Source organism: Amblyomma maculatum, chromosome 2 (genome assembly GCF_055883805.1).
Source record: "Amblyomma maculatum isolate TAMU_Amacu chromosome 2, ASM5588380v1, whole genome shotgun sequence".
NCBI lineage: Eukaryota > Metazoa > Arthropoda > Arachnida > Ixodida > Ixodidae > Amblyomma > Amblyomma maculatum.
The window spans coordinates 17,609,591-17,626,130 of NC_139345.1; the positions used below are offsets into that span (position 1 = coordinate 17,609,591).

The 16,540-nt window shown below is 41.3% G+C and overlaps 1 protein-coding gene across 1 annotated transcript in view; it reads left to right on the forward strand.

The window, feature by feature from the left end:
- Positions 1-1,296: 1,296 nt before the first annotated feature.
- The window catches only part of LOC146198069 (arylsulfatase B-like), a 36,671-nt gene continuing 21,427 nt past the window's right edge, over positions 1,297-16,540 (forward strand). The window contains exons 1-3 of the mRNA XM_084591847.1: positions 1,297-1,449; positions 9,112-9,271; positions 11,793-11,905. Of these exons, the coding sequence (XP_084447973.1) occupies positions 1,297-1,449; positions 9,112-9,271; positions 11,793-11,905 (426 nt within the window). The remainder of the gene's footprint in view (positions 1,450-9,111; positions 9,272-11,792; positions 11,906-16,540) is intronic.

Genomic DNA, 16,540 nt, shown 5'->3' on the forward strand with positions numbered 1-16,540 from the left:
TTTTTCTTTTGGTTTATGTACAAGGCCTGAGAAATTGCATAGGGCCTGTATCCATAGGTTACCCCATTAGAACGAGTGAAATATTTGCATTGAAAGCGCAGCTTTTGTAAGATAATAAATACGAATGAATTAAATATCGTCGGCCGATATCGTAAGTAAACTGCGGCGCGTACCCCCCACCCCTTTCCTCCCCCAAAGGCAGGCTGCACTACCATTCATTCGAACATGGTGACGGCGGAGTCCGTTTTGTTGTAGGCGTCACTAGTTTGAATGGAGTGGATGACAAAGTTTCAATTTTCTCACAAAAAAACTCACATTTCCCTGGCGGGAACAAGTGGTAAAAGTGGATGCATTTGCCCACGCTGCCGTTTAAGACAGGTACGCTAATAAAACTTACTGTTTCTGTAGAGTTTAAGCAATACTGTCATCACTATCACCAAGGATAACTTTTCTGTGCCAAACAAACAAAAAAAGAAAAAAGAACTGCTTCACGTGCCTGATATCCGCCGACACCCGCAAGCATGGAGGAAGGAAAGAACTTAGGAGAGGCCCTGACGGTTTTTTTTTTTTTTTTTTTTTTTTTTTTTTTGAAGCCGACGCGGCCGCGCCGCGACCGGATACGTCAACGTCTCTCCTCCTCCTTTAACCTCCGCATTTTCTTTCTCCGCGACGCTCACGTACCTAGAGCCATTAGCAACGCTGTTGCTAGTGGCCCGAGTTTTCATAGCAGCAGCGTCACCGTTGTTAATGACCCGACTTAGCTAACCCTAAATTTTGAGGTCCCTTCCGCCACACTTTCTCCAATGCATTGGGAATGGCAAGGGCCTCTCCTAAGTTGTTTCCTTTCTCCATGCCCGCAAGTGATGACAAACGAGGCTCAACAACAGCCGTAGTCAAGCCTTGCGCCGATTACATTTTGACAATGGAGTCAGTGACTCGCTACTCAGAGCACAAAATGTGCAGTATCCGAGCCATTAATCAACACCTAAGGTACGTTATTATTGGTTAAGAGAAGGCAAAATGAATGCAATCTCTTGTCAGAAGCAGCAAGCACAGACGCCACTAATGGACAACTAGGAAATACGTGTACAGATAGCACGATGTAAGCCGAAAGTATTCAGAGCCACGTGAGGACTATATAATCGACGAGATTCGATAGCCAGTGGCGACGCAGCGATTTGATCCTATGCACAGGAAACGCTGCGGAAGATCCAGCGCACTGCCGCGCTTATCACCTGTAAGCGCCTTGGAGATTGTTCTACCTCGTATATCATTTCTTTCGAGGTTGGAGGGGACATGAGCCGGAAGCTGAGTAGTCCAGCTCGGTGCTGGGTTGAGTCCATCGGAACCTGGTCCCATATATTCGCCCTTGTTTACCTGTGCGCGGCTATTCTACCTGCCGTCGGCTCTTCTCAACCACATATCATCTTCATATTGGCGGACGACTTGGCAAGTATACATGGTTTTGTACATATCGTACTGAGGACTGCCACTGGCCAAAGTGCGGCGGTTGTGGTATTTGAAGTTGGTTTCTTTTTTTGCAAATTTTGGCCAGGCTACATGTATACATATACTTTGCACGCTTAATGTAGCGGTAGCATTTCTAAATCTCTAAGCGTTCCCTTTCTATCGACTTCCATTAATAGCAATCATAAGACTGGTACGTTATTATGATTGCTATTAAAAATTTATTTGGGACATTATTCTTCGAAAGAATTTTTCTCATGCATGCAAGGCAAAAGGAGTGTATTAAAAACAAATCATTACAAGTGAGCAGTAATACCAAAACGCGAACATCAGGTCCTTCTCGTCTATTTTAACGATCACATCATTAGATATTAAAGTTATGCTCTTTGACTACTCTTCCAATGAAGAAAGTCGTTCTTTTTTCTTTCTTTTTTTTTGCGAACGTTTAAAATACACACGATCTTCTCACAACAATATTCCTAGTTCATCCGCAGGACCGTCTGGCACATGGTGCGGTAACCTGAATACGCGCTGACTGGTGAGAAACTTGCGTTGATAGCTTTGCTGTACGCGTTTATTGCGTGGAGATGGTACGTCGTTCACACAAGACATTATTTTCACGTGGCGAGCGGCACAGGTGGTATTGGGCTGACGGAGGATTAACTCTACATAATTTATTTAGAGTCGTGTGACCTATAGTCACGTGAATCCTTACACACATTGCTTATGACCATGAGCCATCAGCCATTAGCGCATTCATACACCTCAAGACCCACCTGCGCTCCGTCTGACACGCTGTTTCCCGCATTACGAAAGTAAGGGTGAACTGGACCAATCCAGATGGCGCGCACAATACGACTCAGTTCCTATCACGTTGTTATACTATGAACGCCGAATTTTAGGCATATCAATTGTAAACACATTCAAGTGCCGAGACTGAAGCCATGTCGTTTTAGCTGGGGAACATCAGCCTCTAAGCCTAATTCGCTCCCTTCGCGACGTGTAAGTCTGGCCAAAAAATATGTGTAACTCCACAACTTGCTTGTTTTCTAGATTTTGCTACGCTGTTGTTCTCGTGTTATCGTTATGTTAACGTGGGCCTGCATCTAATCTTTTTCGAATGGGTCAGAGCGTTCATGCACTCAAAGAGCTCGCGTATTCGCGAATATATATGCTTTGCACAGCTAGTGCGTTATTGCAAAATGAACATTTGGTTTATTCCGTTTCATCTTTTTCTTTGTCTTTTTCTAGTTTTTTTTTTTTTTTCCATATGATCAAGCCCCTCAAAAATAAAGCTGTCATCTTCGAATCTTGTTCTCCGGTTCGAAGTAGTGAGAACGAAAAACACGCCAGCTTCTTGGTCGTAAAAGCACTTTGCACGTGGGCAGCCTTCATGCAGTCCGGTTAGTAGCAAGTTCCGCAAATCGCAAACCCAGACGACCAGTGCCCAATAGGCGCTAGGATAGAAACGATTTGGAAGCACGCCCGCGCATCGGTGAGTCCCTGCCAAATGAGCTGGCTAGCAACCGACTGCGAGCGTGGCGCACTTGACAAGGGTGGGCACAAAGGACGGAAAATAGCATAAGAAGGGACGAACTGCTATAAATAACCAGTGATGGAACATACGGCCTTGATTATTCGCCAATATGCCGCAAGCAAACCGAGGTGCGCGAGCACGCGGGAAGAGCTTGTACGTGTTCTTCTTCTCGCGCTGGGCCATGCACTTTGTGAAAAGAGTAGACGTTCAGCAATCACTTGGTCATCCAGCATCCATAATAAAAAACAAAATGAGGTGGTCGGTCTCATCCCCGCCACCTTCAAAGTACGTCAGCAAATAAACGCATAAATCATAGTATGGTGTATATATCATAAAGAAGAGGTTATGAGGTTATCAGTGGTGGATGCAGGAAATTAGGTTGTAAATAATATAGGCCTACATCATAGCCTATTGATGTTGTTTCAAACAGTTTTCATCTCATTACTGACTGTGAAAATGTTGCAGAAATTTTAGGATGGTTAGATATGATTATTCCTTTCCCTGGTCTACATAAACGATATCAATATGACGACTGACTCTCCAGAATTTATAATGCATGTTAATGATAGAAACATTTCTTTGGGGCTCATACAAACGAATTCGTTGAAAAAGCAGTTAATGCCTACCTTTTAAACATATCTGCATGGCTGCGAATCAATCTGAACATTGATAAAAATAAATATGTAATTTTAGCCCTTAGTTAAAGAGACTCCTACGTCAAGAGTGTAAAGTTCTAAAATACCTTGTGTTCAGTAACGTGGTTGAACAAATTTTCAGGACATTAGTTTTTCTGGGTGTCTTTTATGGACATGTATGTTGCTAATCTCAGCACTGATCTCTCTCGAGTGGGTGGTATCAAAGTATAATACAGCACGTATTGATCACGTGGCTAAATGAATTTGTACCATTCTTTATTCTACTAGAGATTCTGCTACGGCACCTTAATATAAAGAACTACGACAAATTTTAACTGCAATCGGCTACTGATTATTCTATAAAGAACGTTATGCGCTTATGAAAACTATCACGGACACATCAGAAACTTCACCACAAAACCGCTTTTCCTTATATTACAGGCTTAGGGCGGACCAGCTGCATTATTCAAAGTCTATGGATTCACAAATACCAGTTTTACAAATCACCTCCATGTAGCTAGTCTAAAATGCACTCAGAAATTCAACACGTGGACAATCGTCTATAGGAACCAACAATGGACGTAAAACATAAACTTTTCAAACCGCCAAGGCCCTGAATAAAACTGGAATAAATGTTCATTCAAAATAAGACACCCCCCGTGCTGCTTTTAAAAAAATAATAAAAGAAGAGTGTAAACAGTTTATTATTTTATTCTAGCAATATTTTGTTCGCACTAAGATTTAACTGCCGTTCCCTTTTCACCGCTTCATTTCTTCTCTTGTTCTCGTGCGCGTGATTTGGCCGGGCAGAAAACTTGAAGGAGAGGAAAAAAAAAAAAAAGATTATTAGTGAATATTATTCTTTATTTATCGTCTCCGAAACCATCGCAATGGTTAATTTTACTTATGCATTCGCATGCCTGATACAATAATGACATTTCGGTCGCTCATTTTTCTTCTCTTGTGCGCGCTCTGTAACTGTGAAGTACAATACGTTGTATTTGCATACTGTTGTGCTTGCTTATTCCTTGTTTTCCGATGTCTTTATTTTATTTTATTTATTTACGACGTACTGCTAGCCTCGGTTGAGGCTGTCGCAGGTTCGGGAGGTTGTATTATACAAAAGGAACAAGCAAAAAGATGGAACATAAATTGTAGGTGCCCTTCAGGAACAAAGCAAAGAAACAAAAAAACATCGAACAATTCGAACCAGTGACATAAAACTAGTCAATTACCGGAATGTTAAAATAAAACGCACACATTATGAACATACTAAACAACACTCATATCAATGACGAGATTCGCATTAACCGTCCTTATGAATCATAAACAACACTGCACTACTTAGAGATGAATGAAGAAAGCGTAGTAGACTTGACAATATCATCAGGCAGAAAATTCTAGTCTCTAACCGCTTGAGGAAAGACGCTTCAGAAGTTTCAAGGGACTTTTTGTAAATCAACAGTAAGTACCTCGAAATCCACTGTGCATATCGTTTTAGAAACGCATTTGATAAGTTGTCTGGGCCATTAGATTTTTTTCATCAATATTGAGCAGTAAAGAGAAAATACCGGGCTGGGTTAAGGTTAAATCTTCGAGTTTATCGTAACTAACATGATCCTCAAATTACAGTTGATGCGTGATGCCGTTATCAAGAGTAAACACTGATTTAAAATAATTGTTAAACTCGTTAGCCTTTTGCAAAGCGTCCTTTGGCGGTAAATTGCTCTTCTTATGCGCCCTGGAAGATAGATAACACTAGAATTTATTCGAAGTCTGCTTGATAAACTCCTTCAGCGTAATATTATTATTTATGCTTTGCATTCCTTATTAATTCTTTCAGAGTTTTCGTCATCTCTCGAAGTTTGATACTATAGCTATGCAGTGGGGTCTTATTTCTAAGTTTTCGTAATCTTGAAATTTTGCGTTTCAAGTGAATATTTTTTTCTTGAAATCCAAGGATTGTTCTTCCGTACCACTTTTACTTTAGCAGGAACAAAAGCAGGTAAGCTGTGCTGGGCAAAGGCTTTGAATGACAGCCACAGTTCATTGACTGACACTGTACGATCAGCGGATCGTTGGGAGCAGCATTCAAAGGCGCTATCAAAATAATCCAGAATGCTTACATCATCCGCCCGAGACCAGTTATAGATCTAAGTAATTGATTTTCTTTGTTGCGGCATTTCGAATAGCGATATGGGGCACTTCGTTGCCTTGTGGTCAGGTATACCGTCCATCACTTCCCAAGAATAGCAGCTGTCGTCGCTTATGAAAGTCAGGTCCAGGGTGCTAGGTATTGAACAAGTGACGCGCGTTGGTTCTAGGATTATCTGTTTCAAACTGAAATTGAAGGCCGTATGGTTTGTGGTGCAACGTCCCAAAGCGACTCAGGCTATGAGAGACGCCGTAGTGGAGGACTCCGAAAATTTCGACCACCTGAGGTTCTTTAACGCGCACTGACACCGCACAGCACACGGACGCCACTCCGTTTCGCCCCGAAATTGAAGGCCATATCAAGTAATGCTTCTGCACTAGCTCTATCGGTTACTCCGCTATCAAAATTATGCCATACGATGCCGGGAAGATTGTAATCTCCAGTAAGAATGATTGTTATGCTAGTGCATATGCCTTTGCAGATATTCAGTCATTATGTGCAGTGTATCAGCCAAGGCATTAGGGGGCCTGTACATAGTGCAGACGAAAATGGAAGAATTATCAGTTGATAACCTGCACCATAATGCTTCTATGCCAACTACATCAGGCATAGGAATAACCCGTATGTCATCCTTAATGAGTATCGCGACGCCACCGCCACGCCCGCACCTGTCTTTATGCAAGACCACATAGTCCGGTGGGAAAATATGTTCGCTCTTCGTCTGAGGAGAAAGCCATGTTTCAGTCATTGTGATTACATCAGGACTATGCTCAAAAAGAAATGCTTCTAGCTCAGCTACTTTGTTCGACACTTTTCTGGCATTTACGTTAATAATCACTAGACACTTACGCCTCATTGAGAGCGCTGTCTGCCGTATTCGGGGTTGTTATTCTTAGTTTGTCGTATATGAGCCTAACCTTTTCTTTGTTATCTGTGTTTGCTTTGCAGCTGTCTCAAAGCTTCTTTCGTATGTTGCGTACTCGAAGGAAAAAATCTTCTCCTACTGATATATTTGATCCCTTAATCTTCGAGCAGTTCTTCAGTATATTAATTTATCTCTCATATCGAGAAGCTTGAATATAATTGGGCGAGGTTTATTGCCTCTCTTAGTCCCAAGTCGATGATTCCGGAAATCGATACACCGAGTTTGTCTTTGAGTAAATACTGTGTAACGTTTTGTTCAAGTATTTCATTACTTTCATCGTCCTCTTCCTCCATACCATAAATTATGATGTTTGATCATCTGCTTCGGTTTTCAAGATCGTAAACCTTCCGTAGGATATGAGCTATGCTACTTTCAATTCCTTAAATTCTTTTCTCAACATTTGCTACCCTGCTCTCGAGATTTGCCAACGTGTCCAGTTTAACAAGAATGGCCGCTAAAGAGGCTTTCGTATTCTTGTCCTCTTCTCTAATTGCACTGATGTCGGCTGCTATTTTGCGAATTTCAGCCATAGCCTCTTGCATATTGGGACCTGGATTGCTTTCTGCGTCGCCAGAAAGTAACAACAGATCTTTCAAGAAATCCACATAGTGAACAAACATCACACAGATTTTCCTTCGGCACGGCAGCACCAACAAGAACAAGTCGCTGCTACGAAAACACTTGCCATACTGTTTTCTCACCTGAACAAGAAACAGAAAAAGGTTGTTGAGCAGCATGTTTCAAGTGGTGCCGCCACGCCCAATGCGGGTAGCCTGCGATGCGCCGCTTTTAAAGGTGGCCATCGATGACGTTGCCGATATCGGTCCGTGTGTACAGAATAAACGATTCAGATGGTTGAAGTGGCCGAACACTGTGCCGATGCTCACGATTTTTTTCCGGGATGGCGATGTTGTGGCTCAGTCGTGCTGGAAACAGGCCTTTCCTGAATATTCCATCCTCGCATAAAGCACAGGGACCGTCCAGGGTGTAGCCAAGGAAGGCCTGAACAAGAAACACAAAAGGGTTGTTGAGCAGCATGTTCCCAGTGGTGCTCTCTGGTTCTGTGCAGCTTGTCGAAGTATATTCATGGATCTTTTGTGGTTAATATATTTACGAGGAGAGAGGGAAGGGGTCGAAGCCTTTGCTTCCCCCCCCCCCCCCCCCCCCTCTCCTCCTCCTCCTAGACAAGCTTTAAGAAATATATATATTAAAGATATAAAGTTTTATGGCACGTACGGGGCTATGACTATCATGCGCCAAAAGTATTGGGGTAGTCTATGTGTGATGCAACCTGATTGAATGGGCTAATTAAGCAGTTTATTCAATAACATATAGCTGACAGAGGGCCCCTATGCACAGTAAACTTGGCAATTATGCTCTCAAGCTCAAAATATAGAGCTTCTGCTAATAATGCAGTACTTAGTAAATTAGATCTTGGAAAATTATTTTCCACAAACACCACACCAGTCAAAATTGTGAGGCAAGTCAAAACATAACTTGCTAACTCAGCGCATGATTTCAAACCGAGTGGCTGTATGTCCAACTCCATCATCTTTCATGGATCGTTTTGTTTTCGTTCACTTGGACTGAATTCAGTGCGGGAAAAATTCGACTTTTTGCTGTCCGATTGATGCTGCTCCGCTTGTTCTCCTTTCTCAACGTATAATACAATTTTATTGTACCTTAGCAGATGCTTGGGTTGGGGCTAGTTAATTGATTTAATTAGAAAACATAGCGCAAATAACGACAAGGACGAGACTGGTGCGTCTGTGTTGTAACTTTTTTTTTTGTGCGCTATCTTTTCAAAAGAAAAAATATATATCGCAATCTTGCAACAACTTCCGTGCTCCTACATTACCATAGAAATTCTAACCTCGTAAATACGTAGAAATGCATAGCTGTGAGCAAATAAAAGAAGCGCTCAAGTCTAGCTACTCTGAGAATCCGGTTCATTACAATTACAACTGCCTGCTCTCGCTCACAAAATCCTCACCAAATTCATCAAGAACAATTGCTCAGGTACGCGTCACCCTCCCCTATTCTGACTTTTCTCGGTTTGTTAAAGAGGTAATAGCTGGCATACTTCCTTGGATAACCTTCCGCCGCCACCAATACCGCTAAAAGTAATGATAGAACGCGCATGCTCTTTCAGCTGCTGTTACGACTTATCAGTAGCAAGCGATATCGCGGCTCATGTGTCCCAGTTACCTCAATAACCTTGAAGGTTTCGTACTATAAGCCGCTTAATTTGTTGCAGCTGAGGTGCGGCTACACGAGAATGTGGCTATTGGATGTTTACAAAGCAATGTGTTCGCAGTATGTGACAGGGGTCTAAGCACGTTTCTTCGACAGCATCGCTCTTGGCATTTTTATGTGTCTTGCCATCTCCCAGGGCTGGAATGATGTCAGTTTTCACGGCTCCAAGCAAATTCCAACTCCTAACATCGATGTGTTGGCTTCAGAGGGCATCATCCTTCAAAACTACTACACCATGCATCTATGCACACCTTCAAGGGCTGCACTGCTCACCGGCTTGTATCCTGTAAGAACAGGTAAGGACCCGCTGTGGCTTCGTTTTCGCGGACCCTGGACGAAAAGGTGCCTGCAAGAATTTTCCGGTATTTTCATGAGCGAGACAAGCGTAGCAGCGATTAGCTGCGCAAACAATCTTGAGGCCTGTCATTTTTGCAACAAAATTTTCCAATTCGTGCGAGATTTCATCATGCTAAGTGGCTTACTTTACTAAGCTTACACGATTAAAAAGCAAAAACCTAAGAGTCTCCAACTGTTTTAACATTTCAACGTAATGTACTGAAACTTCGTCATTAAACTAACAAAACTGTGCCGTCGACCACCGAGCTGGTGTTGCGTGCAAACCGCTTTGGTTAGGATTCTTATGGATTAAGCTTACCGACAGCAGATTGAAAAAAATAAGGAAGGTGAATTGTGAGGCTTTTTCTCGGACAAATAATAATATATCCTCACAAATGCGTTCGCGGAGGTCGATCTAATATCTCACGTGACTAAAGAAATTAATCAGACTTTCAGTGCCTCGGGTTCAGTTTTCTTTTTCTTTTTTTTTTTTTGCTACGCTTAACTCACACAAAGCGCGAAAACATTCCTAAGATCCAGCGGTAACACAAAGTGTATTTAAAGAAAAGAGGCCCAGCCTCTCCCCTATTTCTGCCTACATACACAAAAAGGCCAAAATCCTTGAGGCTGACCTTGTTAGGTACTCAGGCACACAGCTAATTTTGTAAAAAAGCAAAAAGTACTCATGGCTACCTTTCTCTCTTTCTCAATTAACATGGGCGTTGAAAAAAAGTGCACGCACCAAACGCCAAGACACGTGGATCGTCAAGCGTAGATGACATCGTTATCTAGCAACCATAGGGAAACAACCTCGACGGGAGAGTGTCATCGCCGGTGCTCACGCTATGCTGGCCCCTCAATTTTGAAATACCTGCCAAATCTAAGCGCATTGCTTGGTCAGTACCGAAACATCAGAGTTATCCATTAGAGGCCTTTGGGTGCGTGAGACATCATGCTTGTGGGCTCAAGGCACTGAGGCCGCACACTTGGAATGTGATGCATCCGTGGAATCATCCACCTACGCGAAACGATTCTTTTGGAATTATAAACTGCGGGAGTCGAAGCCTTTTCATCTCAGTCCTAAAAATGAGCGGAATGAAAGGAGCAGCAGTAGGTCGAGACGACACCGCGTTCTAAACTTTAAAAGTCGCATGGGTAGCCAATTATGTTCCTGTTCCAGGCAGGCCAAGAGCTAAACCAAACAGTTATGTTTACTCTTAGATAAATCTGACCCGCACCCAACAGCTGCAAGGCGTATAATGCGTTCACTTGGGAAAAAGTTTTTATTCTTCAAATTATTCACTAATCCTGATTCTTGGGTCTTCATATATCTACTGCGACAAAAAAAAAAAAGTAAAAAACATAGCAGCGAAATGCGCGTTGACAGTTTTTATCGATACCGCTTTTTTCCCTTCGTATGTACTCGTTCAAAACTGTGAGCAAGTCGCGGCTCCGATGATCTCTTCACATCGTAGAACCTCGAGTTTCTGAAGAGAAGTGCACTTCAGATTAATACTCCCCGTAGAGAAGATATGAGAAGATCAGGGCTTCCCATATATTTGCAAAACCGCATTTCTTTGAGAAAAAGCAAAAACATACACGAGGCGATAAACAAAGTAGAGGCGAAAAAAAAAAGTTTAGATGATTATTCTACCCTTTCACTCGATCATCCCCTGCGACATTGCTTATCCAATGGTGGCAGCAGTTTGGGTTTCTTGCCCGCGACTACAAAGGAGGGAGTGTAATAAAGCTCTCGATTTACCTTATATGAGTTTTGGAAACTGAATTTTGAGAACGCAAAGTGTCAAATGAAAGATATAATTTTTACTTTAATTTTAAAGCTTACTTGGCGTATAAGAATAGTAGTACCGCACTAGAGATTTTTACTGAAATTCTGACATCCGAAATTGGAGAGATTTCTCGTTACTTCCTTATGGGTTATTGCACAGGTGTGTCAATTATACTTACTCTACCTATGACTATTTCAACTGATATAGAATAAAATAAGGTTCGGAAGTCAGCTGGAAAAGTTACAATACTGACCAAATGCCTCCTTCTTGTGAAAATATGGAAATAGTTTTGATTTCCGTGCCCCCGGTTAAAGAATCTAAATAGGTTTGACACTGCTACTACCGAAACACAAGAAACCCGCACATACCGCATACGACCGTCCTAGCTTTAACGATGGAGGCACTAGAGTGTCTTTTTGTAAATTCGACATCCTTCAGTTAATAACGACGCTCTCCAGTCGGCGATTCGAGCAAGTTTCTTTGCTCCTCTAAACCAAAACGTGTGCTTGATTGGACACCTTGAATTGATATTTTACGTTCTGATTGGACCCCGACTTGTATTATGCACCTTCAGAGGTTAGGAGAGCTGATCCGGATCGCCGACCGGAATGCACTGTAAGACACCCGGTCATTCATTTGTTAGAAGGTTAAAAATACGACGTGTATTCCAGGATGATCTCATTTGGCGCAGGAATGCAATCAGGCATTATTATGAACGGGGCTCCTTGGGGCCTTCCGGTTGGCTTGAAACTTCTGTCCGGCCATTTCAAGGACTTGGGCTACGACGTGCATATGGTCGGCAAGGTAAGGCTTTGAGAGTGATATCATCAAGGTGGGAGTTCTATGCCTTTAGACAGCCTTGTTCGCCTCCTTTTATTATCTTTTACTGTATAAAGCGACTAGAACAATCCTAGGTTTCTCTGGCATGAATTCTAATTGTAAGGCGAATTTGGAATACTTGAAGTAATGTTCTAAGCAGTTTAATTGGAATGCTCTAACCTTCGATTTTGTAACAATACCATGAATGTATAGTGCGTTCTTCGCTCGCACTGAGTTGATAAGACTGCCAAATCCAACCCCTTTGGTGTGTTGATATTTTTTTACAGTGAAAAGTTTAAAACTTCATTCGACACAAGAGGGATCTGTCAATTCTAATATCTACCGGAAGTCGTCATCATAAATAACTTCTCGCTGAAGAAATAGGCTTGGCCGCAGCTTCTGGGCATCAGACAACGACATCCAGCTCGCTCTTGTAATGAACCGGATTCTCAGGGTAGCTAGACTTGAGCGCTTCTTTTATTTGCTCACAACTGCAGCCAAGCCTATTTCTTCAGCGAGAAGTTATTTATGATGACAACTTCCGTTAGATATTAGAATTGACAGATCCCTCTTGTGTCGAATGAAGTTTTGAACTTTTCACTGTAAAAAAAATATCAACACACCAAAGGGGTTCGATTTGGCAGTCTTATCAACTCAGTGCGAGCGAAGAACGAACTATAAAATCACGGTATTATTACAAATTCGAAGGTTAGAGCATTCCAACTCTACTCTGTAGTGCTCTCAGATGAAAATGTGGCAATGTAGTACGTGACAGTGTTGTCACAGAGAGAGAGAGAAAGAGAGAGTTGCCTACCTTATTAGTGATGTGGTGTTGCCTCGCTCGAAGCTCCTAATCGCGGCAAAAAAAAAAAAAAAAGAAAGAAAGAAAGAAAGGAAAAAGAAAAAGACAAGAAAAGATCCATGCATCGGAGAAGAAACGAAACTTCTCGACGTAGGAGCTTACGCTGCTTTCTTGGTAACATACATAATTTGCTTTCGCGTTCATCAATTTGAATCAGCGCATTTCTCGGTGAACCATACGCTTCTTTCTAGTTATATATTATGTGTCAGTGCAATGCGTAGTAAACCATACAGACGCGGACTATAAAGCCCAACACTGGAAGAAAATAGAGCATAGGTGACTTAAGCGGTCCCTTGTTTGACAATAAGCGTCATTTGGACACACAGGTTATCACCTATCTTCCCTTTTCTATCCTTCAATTAAAAAATTTGCAGCTCTCTTGTCATAAGCAGCCTTAGGAATCTAAAGCATCCGAAGCGGAAGGTTTGGCGCAATATTTATTTTATTGACAATATTTTACTGACCTCCAGAGAGGCATTGTGTAAGGGGGGTACAGAACAGATATAAATACATATAACAGTGCCTAAAAAAGTAGCAAACTCCGTAGCAACGAGCAGTGTTAAATACAAAAATATATTAAGCAACCATTGAAAATATAAAAAAGCAAGCAAAAGAAAAAAGGCAACATGAACAATAATTAAATTACGAAAACATGCATAAAAAGTAGCCCGGCAGTGAAACACGTGCATATTTTAAAGATATGGAACAGAAATAGTAACGAATAGCAACCACATATGATACGACAGGGAAAAATAAAGTGAAGAAACAGTCATGACTCCCTGATACAGGTGGGAACGTCCTATGCAATTGTCGATAAAATGTTTGACTGGATGATCATAGAAAATTTCATGATTGCGCTGAAAGGCGGTGTGATTTGGAGGTAATTCATCTTGCGTATAACACGTGGGAGCGCAGAAAAGTTAAAGGCATGTGTACTGCCATAAATGCGTGTAAAACTGAAGTTAGTGTGGGATCTGGTTGACGAATAAGAAGGTCGTTGCAGGTGCGATAACGGTGAGTGAGTGTCATGGAATAATTTGTGAAATAGAGATAGAATGGCAATATCTCGACGCAGTCTTAACGCAGGGAACTAAAATTCCCGCTTTATTTGTGTTACGCTTGAATGATAACTATAATTTCGCGTAATGAATGGATTTGCCTTGTTTTAGGTTGAATCTAGCATATCTATTAAGAATTTCTGACGGGGAGACAAAATAGAAGAGGCGTATTTAGTTGAGATCAAGCAAGTATTAAACAGGCTTGTTTACGTAAATTAGAAGGAACACTGTGTAATTTACTTCGCAGAAAGCCTAATGACCGGGAAGCATTAGCTGAAATGGTAATTATTTGATCTGCCCACGAGATATTTGGAGTTCGGTGAACGCCTGAGTTTTTTTTATTTCCTAAGTTTTTTTTATTTTCTGAATACATTGCTGAATTAACTAATTTCTAACAAGTACAGAAAAACCAGCTGGCAGCCCCTCATTAATTCCTTCCTGCGCGTATTAAAATCGTTTTATTTCGGAGATGGCTCTACATTGCCCATTTTGCGGGATCTAGACCGCTTCTGGACAACTCGCCATGTCTAACGTATGCTGAAGCACTTCCCTGTCGACTAGTTTTTCTTTGTCAGTAGCAGAAAGGAGCACTTTTAAAACTCCCGCGAAACAAATCGGTCTGCTCGCAGCGATCAGGACGTAAATGGTGAGAATGTGACTGCTTGGCAACGGCTCAGCTACAGTAATTGCACAACACCGAAATTTGCAGATGCAAGCATTACCTTTGTATGAAAATATCCGTCAACTAATCGACCGATGACTCAATTTTATTTTAACAAATGTGCAAAGGCTACATGGAAATGCTGCCAGTAACTGAAGCTAGTTTAGACCCGTTTCGCAGATATGATCAGCAGTGGAAACATGCTTCAAGGACACACGATGAAAGTCTTCACGATAATTACAAACACTTTAAGCGACATTAAAAAGGGTACCAGGAATCGCTGAGCACGAAAGGACATACAATTAGTCTACAAAAGCGAAATGCCCGTACTAATACACCGGCTGTTGTTTTATACAAATAGCATTTTAAAAAATGAAACAAGAAGTGAAAACCTGAATCAGCAGAAAAAAAAAAAACGCATGTTTCACAGCACCGAGAAAATAACTGTTATTATTTATTTACATGTGTTATAATGAAAGAAATTTTGTAAGTAGAATTTTCTGATATAAAATAAACAGTTATTCATCATTTAAATTCCAAGTTGAATAGTATTTCATACTTTTGTGCCAACGTACTATATAAGGCCCTGAAAATAAAGTTACAAATAGCAGGAAGATTAATGTTCACATTGCTGACATTTCTGATTCACCGTTTCTAAAGTTTTTCCTGCTTTCCAAGCCTCTTAGAACGCAGCGAATGTTTTGAATAATTTCGTGTCACCAACAGGACAGGGGGCAAATTTTCACCAAAAGGTCATGGGTGTCCCAGTTGCGACTACACTTTCAAACAGCACTTAACTCTGGGAACGAAAGAGAAGCCATAGAAAATCCTTTATCTCGCAGCATACAACTTTGAGAGGAGACACAGCGGGAAAAGCGGCAAAATGCTTGTTTGAGGCCCATTGTGCCCACACTTTCAACAGCAGACACAGCGCGAGAACAAATAAATGAGAAATACACACAATCATAATAGGAGAAAAACAATTTTAAGAGGCAGAACATGCTACCAAACTATCAGTATTGAATTTGCTAGTCAAAAAAAATGCAGGACTGATACTAGGGATCTTCTGGAACTATCTCCGAGCATTATATTTCTGTCGTGAAGAGAGCTAAGGAGTATAGTCAAGTTGTAAGATATTAGTTTGATATAGTAATTAAGGCTAAAAACGGTAACGACCACAGTCGTTTCTTACGTATGCGAAAAGATGGAAGGTAATGGATCATGTGAACCTTTTAAAGAAAAGCAGTGTTAAGATTAGACACAAATTTTTTTGCCAACATAGGAGCCAAAATGAATACAAAGTCATAATGCCAAACTTTGTACCAAGATAATTTGTCTGTGATAACATGGAGCGTTTCTAATTAGTCTTATTGCTTTTTTTGCGCGGTGTAATAATTATTTACGATATTCTGCTTATTATACAAGCGCTGATAAAAAATAATTTTTCGGGAAAGACGAACCTGTTTAGCAATTCATTCTTCAGACAAAAATGAACTTTAGCAACACATTCATAAGGCACCCACAAATGCGATCTCTTTAACAAGCAACACCAGGCGTACTTCCCTCAGGACTTTGTGTGGATGGCTTCAGTAATATTTCCGGTAAACGTACTATTTCATTTCGTGCATCCTATAAACAAAAATCTACACTTAGATGTTGGACAGAGAGTGAGTGGAGCTTAAGTCCAATAACACTTTTATGGTTTTTCTAGCTGCAGAGATATCATCAGAATGAGCCATTACACATCCAGACCCCATTCCGAAGATCTGCCACGTGAAGTGGTGGATGCGAACTTGGGAGTTCGTACTGAAGCTGGTGATCTCCTACACAAGCAACTAGACAACCGTCAAGCATTCTTTTGGGTTCTTTCAGTTAGTGTTAGCTGTCACTGAACGGCAGCAACAATTTTATTCCTAACTTAATACACCGTGCTAACAAAAATCAATGACCAGGCTAGATCGGCTTAACAGCCCGCTTTGCTGGGTAACTTGGTGAAGCATTGTGAAACATAAAGGAAAATCAGCGCCACTTTTTCACAC